The 24,429-nt window shown below is 33.5% G+C and overlaps 4 protein-coding genes across 11 annotated transcripts; 2 read left to right on the top strand and 2 right to left on the bottom strand.

Annotated features, from left to right (window-relative positions):
* Positions 1-1,511: 1,511 nt before the first annotated feature.
* Positions 1,512-5,436, bottom strand: LOC103494027 (uncharacterized). The gene is made up of 3 exons (XM_008455029.3): positions 4,736-5,436; positions 3,511-3,682; positions 1,512-3,168 (listed from the first exon to the last, which is right to left on the bottom strand). The coding sequence occupies exons 2-3, from the start codon at positions 3,656-3,658 to the stop codon at positions 1,772-1,774; spliced, it is 1,545 nt and encodes a 514-aa protein (XP_008453251.1). The 5' UTR covers positions 3,659-3,682; positions 4,736-5,436; the 3' UTR covers positions 1,512-1,771.
* Positions 5,437-7,167: 1,731 nt separating this feature from the next.
* LOC103494028 (plant intracellular Ras-group-related LRR protein 7) lies at positions 7,168-12,670 on the top strand. The gene is made up of 11 exons (XM_008455030.3): positions 7,168-7,548; positions 7,935-8,113; positions 8,860-8,929; positions 9,113-9,159; positions 9,428-9,536; positions 9,696-9,781; positions 10,716-10,806; positions 11,151-11,236; positions 11,589-11,675; positions 11,779-11,927; positions 12,315-12,670. The coding sequence occupies exons 2-10, from the start codon at positions 8,015-8,017 to the stop codon at positions 11,887-11,889; spliced, it is 786 nt and encodes a 261-aa protein (XP_008453252.1). The 5' UTR covers positions 7,168-7,548; positions 7,935-8,014; the 3' UTR covers positions 11,890-11,927; positions 12,315-12,670.
* Positions 12,671-13,372: 702 nt separating this feature from the next.
* On the bottom strand, positions 13,373-21,177 carry LOC103494031 (uncharacterized). 6 transcript variants are annotated; one of them, XR_007818835.1, is made up of 12 exons: positions 21,016-21,176; positions 20,730-20,835; positions 20,591-20,651; positions 19,928-19,998; positions 19,462-19,526; positions 19,115-19,159; positions 18,940-19,020; positions 18,762-18,829; positions 18,265-18,313; positions 17,562-17,722; positions 17,220-17,373; positions 13,373-13,678 (listed from the first exon to the last, which is right to left on the bottom strand). XR_007818835.1 is itself a non-coding variant. In XM_051081075.1 (11 exons), the coding sequence occupies exons 2-11, from the start codon at positions 20,821-20,823 to the stop codon at positions 17,307-17,309; spliced, it is 708 nt and encodes a 235-aa protein (XP_050937032.1). In that variant the 5' UTR covers positions 20,824-20,835; positions 21,016-21,177; the 3' UTR covers positions 17,086-17,306. The 6 variants fall into 6 exon arrangements, 3 of the variants coding, with proteins under 3 accessions (XP_050937032.1, XP_008453257.1, XP_050937033.1); XR_007818836.1 differs by lacking the exon at positions 13,373-13,678 and adding an exon at positions 14,839-15,161; XR_007818834.1 differs by lacking the exon at positions 13,373-13,678 and adding an exon at positions 16,566-16,715.
* On the top strand, positions 13,539-16,942 carry LOC103494030 (UDP-glucose 6-dehydrogenase 1-like). Of its 3 annotated transcripts, none has more exons than XM_008455033.3 (3): positions 13,539-13,683; positions 14,606-14,686; positions 15,271-16,942. In XM_008455033.3, exon 3 carries the CDS (start codon positions 15,287-15,289, stop codon positions 16,727-16,729), a length of 1,443 nt encoding a protein of 480 aa, XP_008453255.1. In that variant the 5' UTR covers positions 13,539-13,683; positions 14,606-14,686; positions 15,271-15,286; the 3' UTR covers positions 16,730-16,942. The 3 variants fall into 3 exon arrangements, with proteins under 3 accessions (XP_008453255.1, XP_008453254.1, XP_008453256.1); XM_008455032.3 differs by lacking the exon at positions 13,539-13,683 and adding an exon at positions 13,715-13,986; XM_008455034.3 differs by lacking the exons at positions 13,539-13,683; positions 14,606-14,686 and adding an exon at positions 14,694-14,834.
* Positions 21,178-24,429: the final 3,252 nt, after the last annotated feature.

Raw genomic sequence — 24,429 nt, 5'->3', positions numbered from 1 at the left:
CGAAAGAAAAGGTTAATGAATTGATTAGGACTACTAATCACATGTCAACTATGATTAAGGAGCACCTTCCATTTGGTTGTTCCCTTCTTCCCAACACTTTAGTACAATTTTTAGCTGTGACTTGTCTGTAATTGCCTTCCATTTTCTGCTTTGTTTTTTCCCTCCTAAAATGTGTCAGACACTAACTATTCATTTTAAATATATATACACATAATATATAAATACTTTTAACTATCTTTTGGAATTAAATAAGAAAATACATATACAATCTATGTTTAATCTTGAGCAACATGTGCATTGTTTCCCAATCAAATCCAATCCACTTTCATTCTCTAAAGAATAAGAAAACAAATCAATAGTAATTTCTAAAATCTAAGACCCGTCTCATAACCACTTGGATTTTGGTTTCTAGTTTTGAGAACAACTCCTAAAAATTGTTTGATCATACCTCCAATCTAAAGAGGGGGTCATAGCTTAAGTCTTTATCGCCATGAGTACGGACAATTACTTGGTAAGTTGTGAATACTCCTATTAGTCGTGTTGAATGGAGAGAGGAATTGGATGGATCTAAGGGAAGCACGTGGAAGTCACTCTAGTATAAACAGTGATTAGTTTGACCAAAAGACTACAAGTTTTTTTTTTAAAGAAAATGGGGAAACTTGGAAGCACGTATGAAGAAGAAGATGAGATGATAATTAAATCGCATCTTTTTTCCATATGGTGCGGGCTATTGTCTGTGTAAGGACTTACTTGTAAGTGAGTATTCAATAGAGCTTCTAAATAAAAGTGATATACTCAATTTTTTAAAAGTAGAACCCTTTATAGAGCAAAGACAGTTCTCTCTTTCTCTCTCCAACAAAGCGGTGTAATATATAACAGGAATGAAGGATAAGATGCTCTATGCCAATGCCTTTATGCTTTCCCCAACCTCCTCTCCTAATCTTGACTCCTATTTTTCACCACCCATAAGATTCTTAAAACTGCTTTGGAATTGGAAAAATCCACATCTGGTTTGGGTTTTCAATATCTAATACAAATAAACAAACTATACATTAAAGCAAATTCAAGGAAACCAGTGTGACAACCCAACAACGACAGACAATGAATTATGCTCAACTTTACGACTCCAACCATGATGCACAAACCAATATGAAATAGTTTGCTGTCACTTTCAGCACTAAAAGAAATAGGGGGTTCCAAAAGAAGCATCAACAGAGTAATAAAAACAACATAGTGCAGAAGCAATGAAAGCAAATGATTACAGTTGGATCGCTATGAGCCAATGATCCACAAAGAATTGCTAAGTCAGACCATTTAAGAATGTAAAGACAAAAAGTTAGACAAACGAGAATTCCAATTGCATTTTGGAGAATTTTCGACATATTTTAACAATTATGTATCAATAATAATTCATGTTCACGGATGATATATACAGATAATAAAGCTAATAAAAAAATGGGTGAGCAAAAACTCACTATTTTCTTCTGCACAAGAAAGAGAGAGGTAAGAGATGAGTCCAATTACTTTTCATTTATGATCAAGAGATGACATTCTTGGAGGAAAACCAATTGCGTTTCAACTATACCATCTCTCCTTACAGGGAATGTAGCCACATCTTGGCTTGATGAAAAAGTAAAATTGCAACTCTTCCTATCCGCTATTTATATGCAGGAGAAAAATTTTGGGTGATTGACCCTCATGAGAGTAAAAAGAAAGGAATTTTTTTCCCATTTCAATTTACCATTCATGGTTATGATAACTCGAGCTGCAACTAACTCAAGTTCTTCCCATCCCTTGCCTTGTAGTTACTTGAATCGTCTCCGAAAACTTCTTCAATCATACTGCTGGTTGGCAAGAAGTCAACTTCACTTTTGGAACAAGTCAAGTATCCAACGTCCCACACTTTAGCATCACAATGCTCCTGAACTGATGATGGCTCATGACCAAGACCAACGCTATTGTTTGGCCCCGTAAAGCTACTTAGCCATTGATCGCAATGCTCCGTCTTGGCTGGAAGTTCTTGGGTTGCTGGAAATGTGTCAGATGATGTACAAGAATCGTCTTGAACTTCGTGTTCTCCTCCCCTTTCATCGTGGGGAATTTTGTCCTGAAGCGTGGGACTGGAGCCACAATTATTAAAACAATTACCAATTCCCCCACTTTCATTATCATCAAATCTTTCATCAGCAATATCCTCGTCATACTCTTGCAATTCATCTTCCCTGCTACGATCAAAACAAGATCCAACATCATGTAGTGGTGATTCAACAACAGAGTCATCATCCTCTTCTGTCATTCCAGGTTCATTATCACCATAATCATCAGATCCTGGCCACTCATCATTGTCACTATCAATGTTTAATGAGTCACATCTGTTCTGCTCTGCTCGCCTTCGAAGCATAAAGACGTTGAAGTAATAGCTAACAATCTCCTTTTTAGATTTGGAAGCAAACACAACAGAAAGATCGCTCCAGAAGTTTTTCCCCAGTGAAACTGGATTGGAAAAGACAACCTCATAAAACAACCGTTCTTCTTCTTCACTCCATTTCTGCGCTAGTTGCTCTCCCATTTCAGAAAACCCAAGATCCGCAAACCTATCTGGTCCAACAGAACTTTTAAGCTGCTCTCTTGCTTCTGCAATGTGCGTACTAACACATCCAACAGACCCAGAATCCTCACAGCTGCAAGCTGCTCTTCCACTCCCAACTTCTTGACCACTACTGATGGATGAATCCAGGTCTGGCATTGGAATAATGCATGTACCAGTCAACCTCTTCTCATATTCGTCACCTGTAAAATTAGACTTCGAATCTGACCCAGGCGCCTCCCGTGGTCTCCACGGTGGAACAATAGCTTGATGCTCGGGACCAATGGAAACAGATTTTTGAGGAGCATGGTCTAACAGTAGAGAATATATTTCTTCACAGTACGTCAGTATTCTTCGCTGATGATTTACAGGGTTAAAAAATTCTGAGGAAATAGAATAATGTGGAGGAGATTTAGATGGGGAACCCTCTTCAAGGGTCTTATTGTTGTTCGTGCCAGAGGAGAAGGATAAGCAATGAGGAACACTAGTATCGAAGTCATCACTGCTTCCATGAGGCTCTGAGAAAACTCCACTTGAATGCTTTTCATCACTTTCTGTATCGTTCTTTTGAAATTCATCCCCTAACAATCATAATGGAAAACAAAATTGCCATCAGAATTATCCAGACAACTCTAACTTAAAACAAAAAAAAATGCTTAGCAGCTAATACACGCAAAACTTGCATAAAATAATTGGCCCAAATAAATTTATCTATCACTTCTCAAGTTGTTTCAAACCAGAATCAATATTAACTGAATCATTAATTAAATTCTTCGGACTCCATTTACAGTTTAATGTACCGAACAACTGGATACAAAAAATAAATATTTACCATCCTGCAAGATAGCAAGTTGAACAAACTACTAGCCTAAGACGCTTATTAAAACCTTCATCATGACATAATATTATGACCAAACCCGCACCTAGAGCATAATGATATTGTAGAGAATCTTCAGGGATAACAGATTCTGAAAATGACAGTATTTGATTGCTCTGTTCAACCACTTGTTTCAAGCGCTTGGAAGAGATCTCCAGTGGCTCTCCATCATCGAAAGGCTGTTTCTGCACCATTTTGGAAGTACCACCAATTGTGATCTGAGAAGAAAAAAATATGTTAAAAAAGATGCTAGAAATCCCATCAACAAATAAAGAAACAGACGGAGGCAAAATCCCAAAACAGATATTACATCAATCATAAAAAGAGAGATATTACATCAATCATACAAGTAGAAAAGGGGGAACACAGTATCTTCCACATATCCACAGTTTCTTTAAACCGAAAGCAATTTAGAGAAAATCAATGCCGAAAACTATGAAAGGGTCTTAACCAAATACTTGCATTGACTTTCTAACAAAAGCACCTTGAGTTCCCTAATAAAGAAGATAAGTAATTTATCGATAGCTTGATTTATATGAAAAACTATAGCCAGGTAGAGCTTGGAAATTTTCTTTACTAAATTTCTTAGAGTGCATTATCAAAATCTTCTAACACAATGGGAGTACATGTGTGTGTATGACTGACATACTCGTCAACGTCCGGACTACCTTGGATATCCTATTAATAGTAGCAAGTTCTATTCTAGTATCAAACCAAACAAAGTGGCTTAGCCAAGTTACCCATGCATGCTTAAATCAATTCTAAAACTAGACATGCAAAACCCACAACTAGAATATGAATAATTCATACTTTAAAAAAAACAAGAGTGCCCAATGTACTTGGTTTGGTTATAGTCTTATTCTACCTACTAAGGAACAAAGAATATTCTTCTAAAGCATTACTCAAAGGAACATGCAACCTGAAAAAGTCCATTATCCAACTGAATACCAATTAAGAGAAGATGAAGGCATTAAGAATATGTCATACTAGAAAAATGTTTAGTTCTAGGTTGCTAGAGATGTCATCAGCATAAAACATCATGCTTTAATTCTTGGTCGTGTTTTAGAGCATCCTATGGGGAAGGGCATAGAGGTAAATATGCACCGTTATAACAGAGGGGCCCGATTTTACTTAATTAAAAAAACAAAAAATAAAAATTGAAGAACTATAATCGAAAGGGCTAAAATAAAATTAAAAATTATTGCTAGATATATTCATCGAATAAACATCAAAATTGAAACCCTAAAAATTAAGAACCATTTGCTTTATACCTCTAAAACAGTCGTCGTATCAACGGACGATTCAGACAAACGGAGCTCGGGTATACAGGTAATTGGCCGAAGAATTGCGATTATTCCAAGAAAATTGAATTAACCCCAATTTATTTTCGTCAAAATAAAATAAAATCCCTAAAACGCAGAAACCCTAACCCTAGATTTCGCTTATGCACCAGAATCACAAAATCAAAGAAATCGAGAGCAGCGATTTACGATAAATTGATGGAATAAACGACCCCAGGAAAAGAACAAAAAGAAATTCCAGATCTAAGTCCGTCAAATGATTGAAAATAATTTACAAAAATTTAAAAAAAATCAAAAACAAAAAACCAAAACCAGAACCGGAATCGGAAACAACAGATCTCCGATTACCCCCAAGGATCGGGGATTCGATGAAGAGGTACGACGAAAAACGTAAAAAGAAGAGTAAAACGGGAAAAATTGGGATGGATGTGAAGAGGAAGAGGAGACAGAAACAGATCTAATAAAGAAAAACAGATCGGAGCGTTGGATAGAGAAGGATGAAGGGGAAAAAGAATAAAAAGGTGAGAATGGAAAGAGGCGGCGGCGATTTGACGATGACCAAAACTAGGGTTTGGTTTTTGTTAGAAGAAGGTTATCCGAAAATCGAATATAACTAAAAGAGGCACGAATCTTTAAGGAATTACGGATAAAGCCCCTTCTTTGTTAGGGGCTGAGGGACGTGGAGGAAATTGATATATATGTGAAATACAATCGCACAACGTGGTATTCATTGGAGTTTTAATCCAACGCTCCCGATTACCCACACGTGCCATCCTCTCCTTCCTTCTCCTAAGTCTCTTTGACTTTTTTCTTTTCCTCATATATTTTTTAATATCTCTCCATGGTTGGTTTTACTTTTACTAAACTTAAATTTAAAACTCACTTTTACTCCTAATAACTTTATGGACTTTGGTTGACAGTCTTCTCGATTTTTGAACTTTTATTTTCGTAACAATTTAGTTTTTGAATTTTGTTATATAATAAGTTGTCGTCTATTTTAAACTTTTTTTAATAATTTAGTATCTATTGTAAAAATTAATGTGAAAATCTAATGAGATTCTTATGTAATAAATTGATAGATTAATTAGATTTTATAATTTTATGAAATGCAAAGTTTAATAGTAAAATTATAAAATTGACAATCTGGACTAAATTGTTACAAAGTTAAAAGTATAATAATTAAATTGTTGCATACCAAACATTGTAGACTAGATTAAAAGAAAAATATTTAAAAGTACGATGACTAAATTGTTACTTTTTCGAATGTTTAGAGACCATAAGTACTTTTTAACCTAAAATCAACCAAAATATCATTATCTATGTAGTGTTTGATAGACTATTATTTGTCCAGGAATTTTGCTCGGAGGTTTTGATGATAGTCAAGACTATGAAAAAGATTTGAAAAGACTTCAATGACACAGGTTCAGACGTTTTGATGATTGACTTGACTATTACTTTGCCCTAGGCCTCCGCTCCGTGGGTTCTTTATAATAAAGAGAAAGAGAAAAAAGATTCTTTTCATTGACTGATTAGCTTTCTACTTATTATTCGAATCTATTTCTAGTCATTTGTCATTTAAAAAATTATCCAAACTAGAAAAAAAACAATGAACGATGAATAAAATACCTAATAACAAATTAAGTAAAACGATATGATTTGTATACATCATATTGATATTATATTAATGTGACACACCACTGCGAAAACATAATACCATATTAGAATGCAACACGATCAACAACAAATATATATCAATGATGTGTTCATTAGTTAGATTGCATTTATAGACATGACATAGTTTGAGATAGGTATTGATAAAAGGTAAAATTATGTAATATTGAAAATATTTTAAAACCGTGTTACATTTTTTGTGTTAATAGACAATGATATTTTATTATATTTATAAATATCGCTTCCAATTCAACTATATTTTAAAACAATAGCAATGATTAATTAATTATTTTAAGTACATGTTTAATATATAGGTTCATTGTAGGCCGAAAAATATGATTTTAATTACTAAAAGTTATTTTAGCATTAAAACTTATGCATAAATACAATCTTCCTACGTTCATATCATCACAATTTAGTTTTAATGGATAAAAAAATACGATTTAAAAAATGACTAAAAGGGACTAACTATTTTAGAATCACCTTTCAAACATAAAAACTTAGTAAAAACCTTAAATCAAACAAAAACTAAACCAAAATGGAAGTAAAAATTTAACAAAATCAAATCTAATTTCAAAATTTTAAAGTAAAATTTCTAAATATAGTAAAAAAAATGAAACTATTTTTCAATAAGGTAACTTATCAAATTTATTTATTTATTTATGGTCTAAAAAAAATAAGAAAAAAAGAACACAAGAAAAAGTTATGTTTTAGGAGAAATCGAAAAGGCTTTTTTACCCACTCAATTTCGTTCTCCACTATCCTTTCATTTCAACGTATTTGATTCAAAGATCGATTTTTTATTTTTTTATTTTTTTTAATTTTAAGCATTTCTTTTAATATCCATCTCTGTTGTCTTCTCAAAACATTCTCCTGGTCAAGGTTTTCAATGATCCGTTTCCGTTGATCAATCAATCTAAGACTTTTTGTGAACTTTCGTTCCTTCTGGGTCTGTTCAATTCACGATTTCTGGTGACACACTGTCTTCTCCGATGCTGGGGACACCATTTTCTTTCAGACCCAGTTTGGATTTGGCGAAATTTCCTTTGTTCATCGATGATCAAAGCTGTGTCGTTTGATTGATCAAATTCTCTGTAGAAAGGAGTACCCAGGTACAAAGTTAGCAGTTCTATGTTTCTTTTCACCTGTTTGCATTCAAGTTATTACCTGATTAACGATATACAAGCAAGGGTCGCATAATCTTATTGTATGCCCAGCATTTGGTAGGGACAATGTTTCAATGAAATATGAATCTTAATAACACCCAGTTGATTGATTTCTGCCACTTTTTAACAATTAGAGTAAGACACTTTTTGTATCAGTGACAAATGGGTTGCATTATTTTTATTTAATTAGCAGCAAAGACCATCGAGAAGGTATAACTAGCCAAAATCTTAGGCCTTAATGTAGCTATTAAGTGGTTGAACTGTTCTCCTTTCTGTGAAAGTAGTATCATTCAGTTCTGATCTTTCTGACACTCTCATTATTTATGTACCAGAGACGTATTCAAAAAGCTTGTCATCACTACCATCCTTGTTTCTTTCTTGGAAGGCTGAGTTTTTCTCTGGTGCTGGTAACATGGGGTGCTATGCTAGCAAGAATGCAGATTCAAAGGCCAGCAGAGTGGCTCGATGGCGAGCTACTGGTATCGTGGCTTTGCGAGACTCAAAGTTGAAGGTTATCTTCATTATTATCTTCCTACATGAATTGTATATTTCCCTTTTATTGGGATTCGACTTGTTTCTTTCTTGTTCATATTCTATTTGAATGAGAGTCATCTTTCAAATGGACACACGGCTTTCATTGTAGGAGGCCGTAGGTTACTATTGCTTGCTTTTAAGATTTTTTTTTTTGCTCTCTTGTGAGTTTGCGCTTATTCCACAATTGATAAATTAGCTTATTTGTCAGTTATATTTTTATATTGCTGCATTGTTTATGTATGTAACTGAATGTGCTGGAGCTGGTGAATTAGGAATTAGCTATTGGAATGAATTGAACTTGTAAATTAGATTTTGTTGTTAGGAAGAAATCAAAGGAGTAAAATGTATCTTATAAAATCAAATGACTTGGGGATTCCAAATAGTTCTTCCAGTTGGGTCAAATAAAGGAAAGATTACAGTTACAGGTCCTGTATATGCATGCTCTATTTCTACTCTTCAGATAAGAACCTCTAAATTGAGTCACCTGGAAATTTTACCCATATATGGACCCTTGCTCTTCAATACATTTGACTGTGTTGATGTTGATGATACTTTGAGTGTTTGAATTTGGATTTCATTGCATAGCATAATTATAATCATTCTGAAAAGTAATATATGAGTTCACGAGTTTCAGTAAGAATAAATCATCTGTTCTTTGGAAATGCTTGAACCGTGATTGGTTTTGTTGGCCATATGCTTACACATCTACTGATGTTGGAACAGACATTTCCTGATGAAGTTCTTGACATGGAAAGATCTGTTCGTACCCTTGATTTAACAAACAATAAAATAGGTGGGTGTCTTGGACTCTCCTTCTTGCAGTGGTCGTGGTTGTAAATATTCTTGAAACTATTTTTTGACATCAATCATCCTTGCATCTATCATCTTACTTAACTGGCAATAATGAAACTTCTAATCTACCGACTATAACAATTTCAATACTTTTATTAACTTGCCTCTTTTAATTATTTTGCAGTTGATATTCCCATGGAAGTCTGCAAATTAATAAACATGCAGCGTCTGGTATGGATTGTATTTCATTTTTACTCGTTTGGTGCAGTATTTTTTTTTCTTAAATTTTTTCAGTAAAAGTTTATCAAATCTTTGTAGGACTCGGTACTTCTGTTCTCATTAGTTGTATTTGGCATATATAACAGTTGCAATTTTCTCTTTTTTCTTTATCTTTTAGATTTACAATCTTTACTAGAAGTAGAGACGACAGTTCTGTTACTTTACCTCACATTTCTCTTTCAGGAAAAAAGATAAATAAAACTTTCCATTTTTTTGTCAGGTATTGGCAGATAACCTTATTGAACGTCTACCAATGAATTTAGGGAAGCTACAATCTCTAAAAGTTATGATACTTGATGGAAATCATATTACGACATTACCTGATGAATGTAATTTTCTTATCTAATTTAACAAGAGACTAAAAATGAATGGGAGAAGTGATAAGTGATAAAACTTTTTTGCCTTGTGCCATACCATTGTAACTTCTGTTGGTTTTATTTTCAAATTATTATAAGACATTCTAAATAGATATCAGTTCTCGCGTGTAGTGGGTCAGCTAGTACGACTTGAACGTTTATCTGTCTCCCGAAATCTGCTTTCGTCCTTACCTGAAACCATTGGAAGCTTGCGGAATGTAAGTGGTTTTTGTTTCACAGCATCTTTACAATTATACCTCATCTGTAATTTTTTATTTGGTTGGAATTGCAGAGCACTTCAAGTTATGTTGTTTCTAACATTGAATCAAAGTATTGGATCACGTTCTTATTCCATAAGATCCGTTAGAATGTCTGCATATCCATATTTTAAGTGGAATAGAAAATAGGCGGGTGCCTTAGTAACTAGTTATGGATAAATGGAATTAAATATGTTGGAGTTTTAGACTAATGGTCAAAGAGGATTATCTGCCATTGCTAGGATAAAAGATAAATGGCCTTGGTACAATATTTCTATAAAAAGGTTGTTTTTCTGTACATATGTATTGAGCGTCTTATAACTTAAGACCAACAGACTATGAAAAACAATAGAATCATTGATGAGTGATACATTTAAGATGGATTATTCAAGAGGTTTAGTTCTAGCTATACCATATTCCAGATTCAAGAGGTTTACTTCGGGTAAACAGAATAGACCAGATTCCAGAAGTCTCTTTTTAGTTCTAGCTATAGGTTCTTCTCATGGTTAATGTTTTATTTTTTTGGGGGGAAATGGCGCATCCATATTCCATAACCATGGGATGGACTGGTCAGAGTTCAATTATCAATCCCAGAGGTACCACTTATATTGCAGCCTAATACCCGAAGACCTTGAGAGTGCTAGAAATTTTATTGATCATAAGATTTTGAAAAGCTTCAACATCATAACACTAGTATCTATAATGACGATAATGGTAAACTTCATTGCACGTGGACTAATATTGATGCTAATGTCTTATCAAAATTCAATTAGCGAGAGTGATGAACTTTTTTTCCTTTTTGAAAGATGTAATTCCATATTTAACCTTTTATTTTGATGTGGTAAAACTTGCGTATGATCAACTTTGAGGACTAACACCGAGTTTGATGATGCAGTTATTGCTTATCAATGCGTCAAACAACAAGTTAAAATCTCTCCCAGAATCAATAGGAAGTTGCTTCTCCCTAGAAGAATTGCAAGCAAATGGTACATGAAATTACTGCCAGTCTTTTTGCAGGCAATATGATGCCTATAAACTACTTCAACAATTGTTATTTGGCACCATGAATAAAGACATTGAACTTTCAACAATTGCTTCTTTTTTGACATGGAAAACCTTTATTAATTGGACAAATTATTATTAACTGGCCTCCTGCCACACTTTGGAGAATTATTGCAAGAAACTAGTGTATGATTAGCCATGATTCTGGTTAGTTTCTTTTCTATGATTGCATGTTTGGAGACATATAATGTTTCTCCTTACGTGTGGTTTTGTAGCAAGGAATTAGGATTGTAATTTATCAGTTGCTTATATTTGAACAACTTTTCAGATAATCTTATGGAAGACCTTCCCTCGTCTTTGTGCAATCTGATTCACCTGAAGTCGTTGCGTTTAGATAATAACAATATTGGTCAGGTAGACTTTTAAATATTTGTACATGATTTAACTTCCTGAATTTTACAGTTCTGACTATAGTAATGAGTATGTTACTTTAACATAAAATGAATATCTTTTACTGTTTGTCCTTGAGTTCATGAGATATATCAGAAGGGTTACCACTCCTTTACTGATCATCTAAGATCTCCTTGGGCAACAAAATGTTATATTGTCTACTACAAACAGCATGTGCGTGCACAAAACACTCTTTTTCTACGTTATACTTATAAAATTCTCTCCATTGTAGGCTTAGTTAGTACCTTAAAAATTAGTCTTTCCCCTAGCATTCTCATACTTATATTTGAATTGTGTTGTTGCATTTCTATCTCAGTTACCATCAAATCTGTTGAAAGATTGCAAAGCATTGCAGAATGTATCTTTGCATGGTAATCCAATTTTAATGGATCAATTTCAGCAGGTCCGGTTTACTTCTTAATTGCACTTCATTCTTAATTAACATTGCATAGAAAATAAGTGGAATATGCCTAATAATATTGCTCGTTTCTTCCATGGACTACCAGATGGAAGGATTTGAGGATTTTGAAGCTAGGAGAAAAAAGAAATTTGACAAACAAATCGATTCCAATGTCATGATTAGCTCCAAGGGCCTTGATGAAGGCGTCGATCTGTAAAAAAACCATTGCACTGGCTTTATAGAAAGAAAAAAAATGTAAGTTAGAATCCTATATCTATATATATATTTGTGCTTGCTAGATTTATTTTTCAACGTTCTTCTATAAGCCTATATTTCAACGATTGACTCAAGTAATTGAAGCATTTCTTTTATAGTTTTGGACATTTGTCATCTTCATCCACTAGTCCATAGTTTATGCATATGCCATCTTTTTTCGACAAAACTTTTACATGAACATTACAACATAAAGTCACATCCTTACATTTTAGGTATCATACAACACTAGTACTTCACTGTTAACTGTTATATTGACTGGTCTTTTAACATGAAATCTAGCAATGTTTTGGCTGCTCCCTACATACCCTTTGGTTAATATCTGTCCTCTGAACTTCGATCATTCCAATTTTGGGTGCTTCTATGCAGATTTATGGGGGAGATGATTTGCTTATTTTCTGGTTGGTTGGTGTTGTAAATTGAAAGGGGTGAGAATTTTGATATTGCAAGAAACCTGGGGACTATTGAGCTACGTTTTGCTAAATAAAAATGTACACAGGAGGACTCCCAATAACAGTACAGTTGTGTGTATAAAATCATAAACCTTCTTCATTTTTATTTTTAATTTTTTGTTCATTCGGCGGGAATTGTATTATTTCTGTATAATTGAAGTTCAAATCTCTATAGTAATGTGGGCGGAGGCCTAATATCACGATATAGAAACTGTTGTTTATGATTGATTGGTTTTTGGTTTTTTTGGTCTATGAAAAAGAACATTATAAACACACAGTAAGGAAAATGATTATTTTGTCGTCATTGATTTGATTTTTTAAAAACTAGTTCCTGAAGATTTTAGATTAGTTTTTGTTATTTGCATTAATTAAAGGAAGAGAAATGTAGTTCTTTTTAATGAATTATTGACAAACTTTATTTGCTTTGCTTTCTATTTCATCAATGGCACTGCAACAAATTGTGACTTGGTTGGTGTCCATTCGAAAGGAAGACTGATTTACGAAACAAACAATACACAATAATTTTTGTATAACAAAGTAAAAAAGAACACAAAAATTCATTTTGACCAAATTTTATATTTTTTAAAATAAAAATAAGAAACCATAATATCAAAATTCCAAAAAACTATTTGATTTATTTTGGGAAAGTTTCACCAAAATTATCAACTTATTTTTTTTTTAGAGAAAAACAAGAAAACTTTATAGAGATGACATAAATTATAATACGTCGAATTCTCTTTTCAAGTTTTTTTAAGACACTATTTCCAAACCTTTGATTATGATTAAGGATTAAAGAAGTGTACATACAATTTCAAAATTCTGCATTTGATTTAAAATTTCCATTTCGATCTTAACGATAAAGAATGTGTTTGATAACATTTTCATTTTTTATCCGTTTCTCAATTTTCAAGAAACAATCTTGTTTAATAAATAATTTTGTTTCTTATTTCTAATTTTATGAAGCATTCTTTAAAATTGGTAGAAGTGGACGTCTATTCTTTATTCATCTCAAATGAAACAACTATTTGCAAGTATAGCAAAATAAATCAAAATATAATATAGGTGAATAATCATACCCACCCATAGTTAATATATTAAGACGAACATAAATGTGTTATTATGAAAGCATTAATTCAAAGTGATCAAATTGCTTCATCGGTTACTTGTAAGCTTCTAAAATGTAACGAGAAACGCCTTCTCCTTTCTCTCTCTATTTTTCTTTCGGTTGCGTCTCAAATGAGTAACCCTTCGTCTTCAGAACTGCATTTTCATGGCCGATTCCTGAGGTAATCGTCTCATTAAATATTCAATTCCAAGCTTAATAATTTCTCAGAAACCTCCTTTTGTTTACTCTTTCTTTATTCTTCTTATTAAATTTACCAAAAAGAAAATTATTTGAATCCGCCCCTTGTTTTGAGCAACGCCCTGTATTTATGCCTCCATTTATGCTCTACACAAGAAACTCACAACTTACTTACCACTGTTTGCTTGCTTGCTTTCTTTCTTAATAAAACCACTCCCAAATAACCCTTTTTTTTTCTATTAAACAATACACAATTTGTTCTGACATTTTACCCTAGTTTTTAGAGGTGGGATTTCTGTTTGCATGTTGATCAGACTTTTTTTTTCCTCTTTTTTTGAGCATTTTCTTTGAATTTGAATCATTCTTGGAATGTTATTAAGACTTTCTTTCCATGTATATGATGGGATTTTTTATTTTTGTTACCTTCATTTTTGGTTGATTTTACCTCCTTCTTTGGTCAAACTTGTGTAATATTTCCAATGAAATAGATGGAAAGATTGCTTGATTCTTGGCTTAATGTTTCCATTTCTAGCTTGGTAAAACTTAAGGAAACTTTGTCTGTCATCATCTAGCAAATATAGATTTGAAAATTCATACTTCTTTTTTCTCAATGTTAGTTATTTTTCATGATTCTTATAAGAAAAAGAAAAGGGTTGTCACCCTTTTCCACGTTTTGATGGATAAACCTTAGAAAATGTGGTTTTGATTGTTGGTAAATTTTCACATCTCTTGTTTATGCTAAATCATGTTAGCACTATTTATGACTGACGTGATGTCGATATCACGTTAAAAGTATTGATTAATAAAACAAAATTTAGGGGTTCGTACCTTTGGGGTGGTCTTTTTTCCTAATATAAAATTACAAATCATTAATTGAGGCCCCTTGTTTGTAACTTGCTCTGCAGAATTGCTTTCTCAAGACGTGTTGAAGATCCTTTTCCAGCTTTCAAAATCTGACTTTGCTTTGCTTGGAGAAAGTTGCACAGGTATGGTAGTTATTACTTCATGGAACATTTTTTTTTCTTTCTTTGGACTATTTAAAGAGGTTCTAGCCACCTTATTTTCTTGTAGAAAAATTACTCTTTTGTTTTAAAAGATTCACTCAAGATAACCACCTTCAAGTTTAATAGAGAGGTAATTTAGTCGAATTGCATCCATCATTTTTACGTCTTAAGAATAAGAATTAAGGATGTGTACATTTTTCTTCCTGATGTCTATATTGTTCTGTATATTGTTTTCTGATTGCTATTTATCTAGAAAAATAGATGAGGATAAAAGGTCATATTTGTACATAGATCTCTTATTACATGCAATATGCATAAAAGATCTTGAAGATATAGGAGATTTCTGGGTGTAACTAAAGCCTATACTATGATTCTTAGGCCTCCCACAGTATTTTCTTTATGCATAGGAAAGATCAGATTATTGACACGGATTCTCCTTCCCTTCTTTCAATCGTTTCTGCAAAAGGAAATTGAGGAAAATGAAATTGGAACATAACGATACACACGACCTACAAAAAGAAAGGCTCGTACTTTGTTATAAATCTTTTGGTTATTTGTTCATTCAGGGTCCAGCTGAGGAAAATGGTGAAGATCTGCTGCATTGGAGCTGGGTATGTTGGTGGGCCTACCATGGCGGTGATTGCATTAAAATGTCCCACAATTGAAGTAGCAGTTGTTGATATCTCTGTCCCGAAGATCTTAGCCTGGAATAGTGACCAACTCCCCATATATGAGCCTGGTCTTGATGAAGTAGTGAAGCAGTGCAGAGGAAAGAATCTATTTTTCAGTACAGATGTTGAGAGGCACGTCTCAGAGGCAGACATAATCTTTGTTTCAGTTAACACTCCAACGAAAACTCGAGGCCTTGGAGCTGGAAAAGCTGCAGATCTCACCTATTGGGAGAGTGCGGCCAGGATGATTGCCGATGTATCAAAAACAGACAAGATTGTTGTTGAAAAATCAACTGTTCCAGTTAAAACAGCTGAGGCAATAGAAAAGATCCTTACTCACAACAGTAAGGGAATCAAATATCAGATTCTATCAAATCCAGAGTTCCTTGCCGAGGGTACTGCTATTAAAGATTTATTTAACCCCGACAGGGTTCTCATAGGAGGAAGAGAAACTCCGGATGGTCTCAAGGCAATTCAGGCTTTGAAGAGTGTATATGCCCAGTGGGTGCCTGAAGAAAGAATTCTCACCACGAATCTGTGGTCAGCAGAGCTCTCAAAGTTAGCTGCTAATGCATTTCTGGCTCAAAGGATCTCTTCTATCAATGCCATGTCAGCTCTCTGTGAGGCTACTGGTGCAGATGTGTCACAGGTATCCCACGCTGTTGGGAAAGATACTAGAATAGGACCGAAGTTCCTAAATGCTAGTGTCGGTTTTGGTGGATCATGTTTTCAGAAAGACATTCTCAATTTGATTTATATTTGTGAATGCAATGGCTTGAATGAAGTTGCAGGCTACTGGAAACAAGTGATAAAGGTCAACGACTACCAAAAGAACCGATTTGTGAACCGGGTTGTCTCTTCAATGTTCAATACAGTTTCAGGAAAAAAGATAGCGATCCTTGGATTTGCTTTCAAGAAAGATACAGGTGACACAAGGGAAACTCCAGCAATTGATGTCTGCAAGGGACTTTTAGGGGACAAGGCAAAATTGAGTGTATATGATCCACAAGTAACTGAGGATCAGATTCAAAGGGACTTATCTATGAACAAGTTTGATTGGGACCATCCAATCCACTTGCAGCCAGTGAGCCCAACTGCAGCAAAGGAAGTCAGTTTTGCTTGGGACCCATATGAGGCGACTAAAGATGCTCATGGAGTCTGCATTCTAACTGAATGGGATGAATTCAAGACTCTTGATTTCCAAAGGATTTTTAAACAAATGCAGAAACCTGCATTTGTCTTTGACGGGAGAAATGTTGTTGATGTTCAAAAGCTCAGGGAGATAGGATTCATAGTGTACTCCATTGGAAAACCACTGGATCCATGGCTCAAGGATATGCCTGTTATGGCATAGAAGTCGTCAGGATATAAATGATGGATTCTACCTCCAAGAGATAAAAGATTTATGACCAATCCTTCTTCTGATATTCATCGTCTTTTTTTTCTACTTGCAACTTGGTTCACATTTTTATAATTGTTTTCAGAGTTAACCATGACGTTTATATAAAAGTTACTTCGTTTTTTAAAATAATCCTATATAATAGTTGATTAAGTTGTGTTGTTTTTAGTACAAAGCTTGACGTTCTTTAATTTTTATTAAATGTTTGCTTAAGATTAGTTTAAAATCACTACATAATACTTTCTCCAATTTGGTCTTAGTTAGGCTCAAGCTCTGTTAATGCAATTGTTAATGGATTTCTAACAGACAAATTTATGCCAAAGTTCAGATCACCAGCTGAATTCCATTCACAGTAAAATCAACATGTGGTGAACCCTTAATACTGTATAAAGCACAATTATTAGAATGCACCAAAAATAGGGAGAGACTTCAATCTAAACCTCACATGAAATGAAGAAATCCCAGTGTAAAGTTCTCACGAAGTAGATATCGGTGGATATTGTTAACATCATATGGTGTTATAACAGCATGGCTAGTTGATTCTTTTCAGTGTGTTGACAAAGGTATAACTGGAAAATGTAACAAAGAGTTTCCGAAACCTGACAAATCAAAGAGTAGAGCAATTAAAGCAACATGTAAAGGCATTCTCCAGCCGACCAAATCCAAATTGCCTTACGAATGGAAAGGGAATGGAAGAATGAAATAAGCATAACAGGGGAAGCTCTCAAATAACCTCAACATGGAGTTTATGTTCTAATCTCAAATAAAATTCAGAAAACAAACATACCAAACCCATTGGCTTGCATGCTGTGCCATTGCGAAGAAGCTTTGTCGTGGACATTCATTTATCAAGCAATGTGTTGTTCCACTTGTGTGCGCTTCAGAAAACAAAATAGATAACCAGATATCAACTGGTCCACTATACTTCCGTAGTATATTGGTACTGACCTGAAAATAACCAAGGAAAATTAAATATAAACTCCTGTAAAGGGAACTCAGAAGTTGATTATGCGAACGTGCTTGGCTCCGGTTGACATGAAAAGACTTATGTTTACTTTTCTGTGAGATGTCAAAGGAAAATAGAGGCATTCTTCTTATTCTAGTAGAAAAATAACTGGACACAGAAAGGTTGAACCCTGGAACAAATCTTACAGGACAGAGGGTAACTTGGAAGTTCACACTTAACAAGTCATATCAACTAGTCTAAATTCATTGATGAATTTAATCAATTCTAATAATTCATTGAGCCATAACTTGGCTCCATCTCATTCAGTAGTCTCGACACAGATAAGAAAAGAATTACTCAAATGTCCTTGAAAGATATTTTTTCTCATATTAATTAAGAATTGCGGAACCCTGAAGTTCAAAGCATTCGAATGGAAACTCAAATTAGAAAGAAAAGGAATTTTGGGAGCGAGGGATCATAAATCATGAGTCATCATAGAAATGCGATTAAATGAGAATCAAATATATCGAAAAGGAGAACTTACTAGTTCCCATGCCTCGAAACTTTGTGGAGCCTTATTGTGTAAGAAAACTCTGTTTACATCATTGGAAAAAAGGTAAAAGAGTTTTTCTATAAGAATGGAGGAGCAATGCATCATTTGATTATACTACACTTAGAGCTGATAGTGAGAATTTTCTTTTAATTAATAATAAATATATAGATATACAATTGCAAATAGAAAGGAAGAAACAGTATAGACGTCTACAACTCACTCAATTTTTAACTATATGTCATTACTTGTAATGCATTATTTTCCTTATTATGATACTCAAACTGGAGCCACATGACATTAATTTTTGTTTACACATGGGTGAAGATAAATTATTTAACCAATATAAACATTTAAATTCCAAGATTTCAGCAATAAATGTTCTTTCCTTGAAAACCTAGCTACAACGGAGACAAATTTTGAGAAAACAAGAAATGCTGAAGGAAGCAGTAAGAAGAATAAAAGCAGCATTAGTTTAGAAGTCAACTTACCGCACCCCATTGTGCACATCACGATGATTACAGTGACCAGAAACTCCATAGCTATCAAAAGTAATAATCTGTTAAAAGCCATAAACAGTGAAAGAACGGAATGTAAAGCATGTTAGAAAGAAACTAAAAACGTTATAGATAACAAAAAGCCCATGTATATATGATTTCAACGTTGTACCAAGTCAATCTCACGGCTTGATATTTCCTGTTCAATAATCTCTGCCAGCAATTTATGATCCCACACTTTGCCAAAACCATCCTGACGGCATTATTACATTGGATTACAGTCTTCATATGATAGGTCGTATAGGGACAGTATAATCAAACTCAGCCAGACACTATTGAAGTCACACCTGCAAACCTGGATGGTCCAGGATCTTCAGTTGATTGAGGGGAACCTAGATTTCATAACCATAAAAACAGACTTCGATAAATGAAAATTGAAACAAAAAATAGTAGACTAAATATATAGAATGAAAAATCCATGCGTACAAAGAGGATTGAGGGTTTACGACAGGAAACTTTTAACCTCATAGGTTCAATATCTAGGCCAAACATGACATCAGAGAAGCTAATTTTATTATTATTATTATTATTTTTCTCTTCTTGTAAAAAATACCAGCTTTCATTGAGAAGAAATAAAATGTTCAAGATACCAGAAATTTATTTAAATACTTCGTTTTATTTTAGGCTCAAAGACCTTAAGAACTGTGGAAGCTTTGTATAACTCTTCTCTTCTTATGGTTCCCATGCCATCTGCATTACCTATATGATAAATGATTGGCATAAAAATAGAATATAAGTGGCTGTTTGGAAGCTATTTCAAAAATATGTTTTGAATAATCGGTTTTCAAAATTTGCTCTCCCTGGTTTTTGAAGTTTATTCTTATGATTACGGATGCCTTGTTTTTAAAGCAACCAGAGTTGTTCCTTCTACAAAAAAAAATTATGTGTTCATGGATAGTAATTTTAAACATACAAATAATTTTATCATTTACAAGTCACCTGCTCAAAACTTTTGAAAACAATTCTGTTAACAAAAAAAGTAAAAAGGTTTTCAAAGCAATCCCTAAGGTATGAAGTTGGGTTTCAAATGATTCAAGTCAATATTTTGCTACATTAGTAAATAAAGAAAGACCAACAAGTGAATTGTTGAGGTGCAATACCAATCGACATGCATAAAATATGAAGTTTATGCCCCCTTGATGTAAGGAAGTTTATTGTTGGAGAAAAGAACCTGCAGGTGTGTAGAAAGCACAACAGCATCAGGAGCCATATATATATATAAAAAAGGGGCAAAATTGCATAGACATTGAACTATAATGAAGGAATATAAACAAAATTGCACATTCTACTACAACTTGGAGAGGTATTTTCAGAAAAAGAAGCCAACTCCGATGATATAATACATTATAACAAATAATAATAATTTCTAAAATTTTCTGCTTGTAGATGGTGTTTTGTTGTTAAAAGAATGTTCACATATTAAAATTTGAAGTCCTAGTTAAATATTTGGTCTATTAGAATCAAATCCTGATTTAATCTGAACAAGTACAAATGGAAGTAGTAAAATTAACATTATCAGTTCAAATTTTCAGGGAAGATAACCGAAGGAACCTTTCTTTTCTATGGGCAAGAAAGATATTTTCTTTTTCTTTTTTAATATTCATACAACGTTTGGATGTCAAGAAAACTCATGGTAAATTAATTTATAGGTAGGTGGGTAAGAACGAATTTTTTCATAACTCAATAAACAATGACAAATATTTTGGAGCAAGATATAAAACCCAGCAAAAAAAATGAAGAATGAAGACATCTAAAATGCTTACATAGACTCATCATCTGGATGGGCAATGACCAGCAAGATATTTCTCTTTTGAGGAGTGCCATCTAAATGTCAAAGCCAAAGGATAGTATTTTAGTGCAAAAGAAGAGATAAAATTTAACAGAACAGTTCGTGATTATTACCATTTAAGAAACCACTGCTATAAGATGAAAAGATTTTGCATAATGAAGCAATCCAAATTACAACCAAGGCAGAAATAACCAAGAACCAACCCATCAAATGACTCCCCTGAAAATATTAACAGTGAAATATAATCAAATTCTAAACATGAAAAGCCGCACAGAGCTAAGTAACAGCAAATTTCATTTCCCGATTCTAATAGCTTATTTTTTACACCAGTTGACGGGAAACTTGGCTCAGAAAAACCTGATTCCTGAAAATTCACGCATATTAGAAAAATATACTCACTGTTTCGACTTCAGAAATTCAATTTCTCGAGCTAGAAGTATATGAAATCGTGAAGGGGATACAGTGGAAGCAATTTTGCATCCAAAATCTTCAATCTCATGGCTTAGCGTTCATTTATAGAGCGAGATCGAGACAGGGCATCCTAAAATTTGATTCCATCAATTATTTTATAATTGTGAAATTACCAAAAATAAGATAGAAGACCGGATAGTTTTTGAAAATAAGGAGTTCTATGACAATTTACTGATAAATGGTCAAAAATATCCTTCATCAAATTTTTGATTCTCTTTTAAAATTTTGGGCTCATACGTTGTTGTCTAATGTCGTTCGAAGATACTCTGGTGTCGGTCATTCAGTGCATTTCGTAGCTCCTCCTTTTCGAACAATTTGATTAACTTTGAGCATTTTCTTTTATTTCGGTGAATTTCATCTCTAACTCACTTTCAATTTATTTGTTGTAAATGTTTAGTTTAGGTATTTTTTGTGAGTTTCATCCGTAAATGCCTGTTTTAGGCTATTTTAGAATCGACTTATTTGCCGTAAATTAGTTTAGTCAAAGTTTGGTTTAGGTTCGTCAAGAAGAATCCTTCTCATGTCAGGCAATGGTGCAGGTGAAGAGGAACCGTGGATATGTGGATATATTAAATGAGTAGTGAAATGAATTGAAGTAGAGGGTTCGGTTGGGTCAAATAGAGGAGGAGTAAGCAATGGAAATTGGGTTCAAGAGGAGAAATTGGTTTGGTCTATACTTGGACAGAGAATTATTCACTATTTACATTATTTACACGATCAAATGAGGTAGGACAGAACTATTCACTATTTACATTAACTACACGATCAATGAGGTAAAATGACTTCGATTAACTTAGCATAGGAAATGATTGAGGTGATTTTGTGAAAATAAGTGCGACTGAAGCTCCTTTATTCTGATTTCTTTGGAACTTTCTTCTAACTCCAATTTTGTCATCTGATTTGTCACATGGGTGTAAACATCTGACTTTTACAATATAGTTGGCATTTTGCTTCTTTTTCTTTGGATCCCTTTTTAACTCTGGATTGGTTGCCTCCAGAAGTGAAATTGAAGCTCCTTTATTAGTAAGATGACTTAGTGAGTTTTTTTTTTTTTTTTTTTTTATCTACATTGCTTTCTATCTATTCTGTATTCTCTTATATTGTGAGCAATTTTTCATGCCGCTATGAATGCTTCTGAAACCACTATGGCTTCCTCTTTGATCACTTTCTACGCACTTTTGTTATTTCGAATTTTGAAATACTATGAATGATGTAATGGTCCATATAGCTCACGAGCATAATAAAAGGTTTAAAGAACTGCTCTATTTAATTTGAGATAGTTTGTTTGTAAAAAAAAAAAAAAAGAGTGATGGAACAACTAAGACTTAAGTCTATTAATAAGACTGTAAATAGTTGAATGTGAGTTGATAATTTTAGATTACATGCACATAAGGATGGACACATTGAGAATTTGGGTTTGAAGAGGTAAGGGAATAAAAATAATGAATATGAAGTGTTAGGTCATAAATTGGAGTGGAGGAGAGAGGTGATGATATACATAACAGAAGGGATATGCATTAGTTTGGATTGTTTTAAAGGTTTAATTCCATTTTTTAAATGAAACATTAACTGTTTTTGTCCAAAGTATCGGTTTGTTTTCAACTTTTTTATACATTAGTTTGGATTGTTTTTATGCATGTTTAGTAAGTCTCTTAGGCCCTCATGGTCTATCTCGCACATTCCAAACTTCCACTATTTATTTCGAAATAAAATTGGTGCCCCACCTAATCCATGTGGAGTGATTCTATGCATGTTTATTAAGTCTCATAGCCCCTCATGTTTTATCTCGCACATATCTCACACGTATCTTGCACACATCTCGCACATATCTCGTACATTCCAAACTTTTACTATTTATTTCAAAATCAAATTGGTACCCCTCCTAATCAATTTGGAATGATTCATGCATATTTAGTAAGTCTCATAGGCTGACAACAATGTCTTTTAGCATGCCTCCTCCATATTTTCTTCGTCCCTCATCTCATGAACCACGAGTAGAATCCGAACATGTGACATACTCAAACCAATTTTAGTTCATGTAAAAATTGATTTGAACTTAGAAGTTAACATATCACATAAAAAAAAGTGTATGACTTATTTGCGAGATTCAAAAACAGTAGTTAAAAACTAAATAAGACATGCATAGTCGTACCTTAAATAAGTATATGACTAATTCAACATCATTTAAAGTTTGGAAGCTGCAAGATGTTTACGAGATTGCGAGATGCAAAAAAGCAGTAGCTAAAAGCACCATAAATCACATAGGCACAAGTATATAATTCAGCATTTGAACTTAAAACCTACCGGATGCAAAAAATAACAAATAACTTTTGACATGCTTTGAAACATCCCTGAAACAACCCTAAATCAATTTGAAATAATTAAAAATTATATTATGGTTAATACATTTTAACATTCCAATGTTACACCAATAGAAGAGGAAAAAAAAGTTATAACACAACACAGTTCAGTAGGAAAAAATAACAATAAAAATCTAAAAATTCACCGGACGCCCGGGAACTTGATGGAGAGATGAACGACACCGGAGTAGAAGCTCAATGCGAATGGGTTTTGTGTTGGTTCTTCTCTTTTGATGCGATAAAAGAAATGAAGCAAGAAAGTTCAACTTTTCTTTCACTGCGCGAAGAGAACAATCGTGAAAATGGGTCATTTTTTTATTTATGTTGAAGAGAAGGGAATGCAAAATAATTAGAGCAATTTGGATATTTCACTACCTTATTTGTCCTAGAACTCTTCATTTTCAAAAACTATCCTAAAAGTCTTTGACACCTAAAATTTTATCCTATTTTTAGCAATTCCCCTTTATAATGTATGAGTATGCAATAACTTTCTCCGTCCTTCATTCCAATTATCTATCTAAAAGGAACGATAAGATAACATTTGATTTTTCCTTTTGGTCTTTTAATAGATTAATAGATGGTTGGTTTATGAAATCTAATTTTCTTTTTCTAAATTTTTCAATGATTTTGACTTTTTTTTAAGGATAAAAACTCAATTATGAAATTTTACTTAGGGGTGAATGTGGCTTAGTTTGACTAGTTATTTGGCAAAACCGAACCGGAGCTCAAGCCAAATATTTGAGGTGGCAATGCGTAAAGGCAACGTTGAACCGATGCTAGAGATTCAATATTAAAATTTGATTGGCTTGGGTTGTTTTTTGCTCGAAAGTATGACAAACTACCAATTGAATGGTTATGGTCGACTTGTAAAGTACTGAATTTGCAACTGAAATCAAACTATAACTGATATAAACCATGAATATAACATTGCAAGTTGTAAAGTAATAACTATAATTGGTTAGTTGAGTATGGTCGACTTGTA

Source organism: Cucumis melo, chromosome 2 (genome assembly GCF_025177605.1).
Source record: "Cucumis melo cultivar AY chromosome 2, USDA_Cmelo_AY_1.0, whole genome shotgun sequence".
Classification (NCBI taxonomy): Eukaryota; Viridiplantae; Streptophyta; class Magnoliopsida; order Cucurbitales; family Cucurbitaceae; genus Cucumis; species Cucumis melo.
This window is presented reverse-complemented; position numbering and strand designations above follow the sequence as displayed.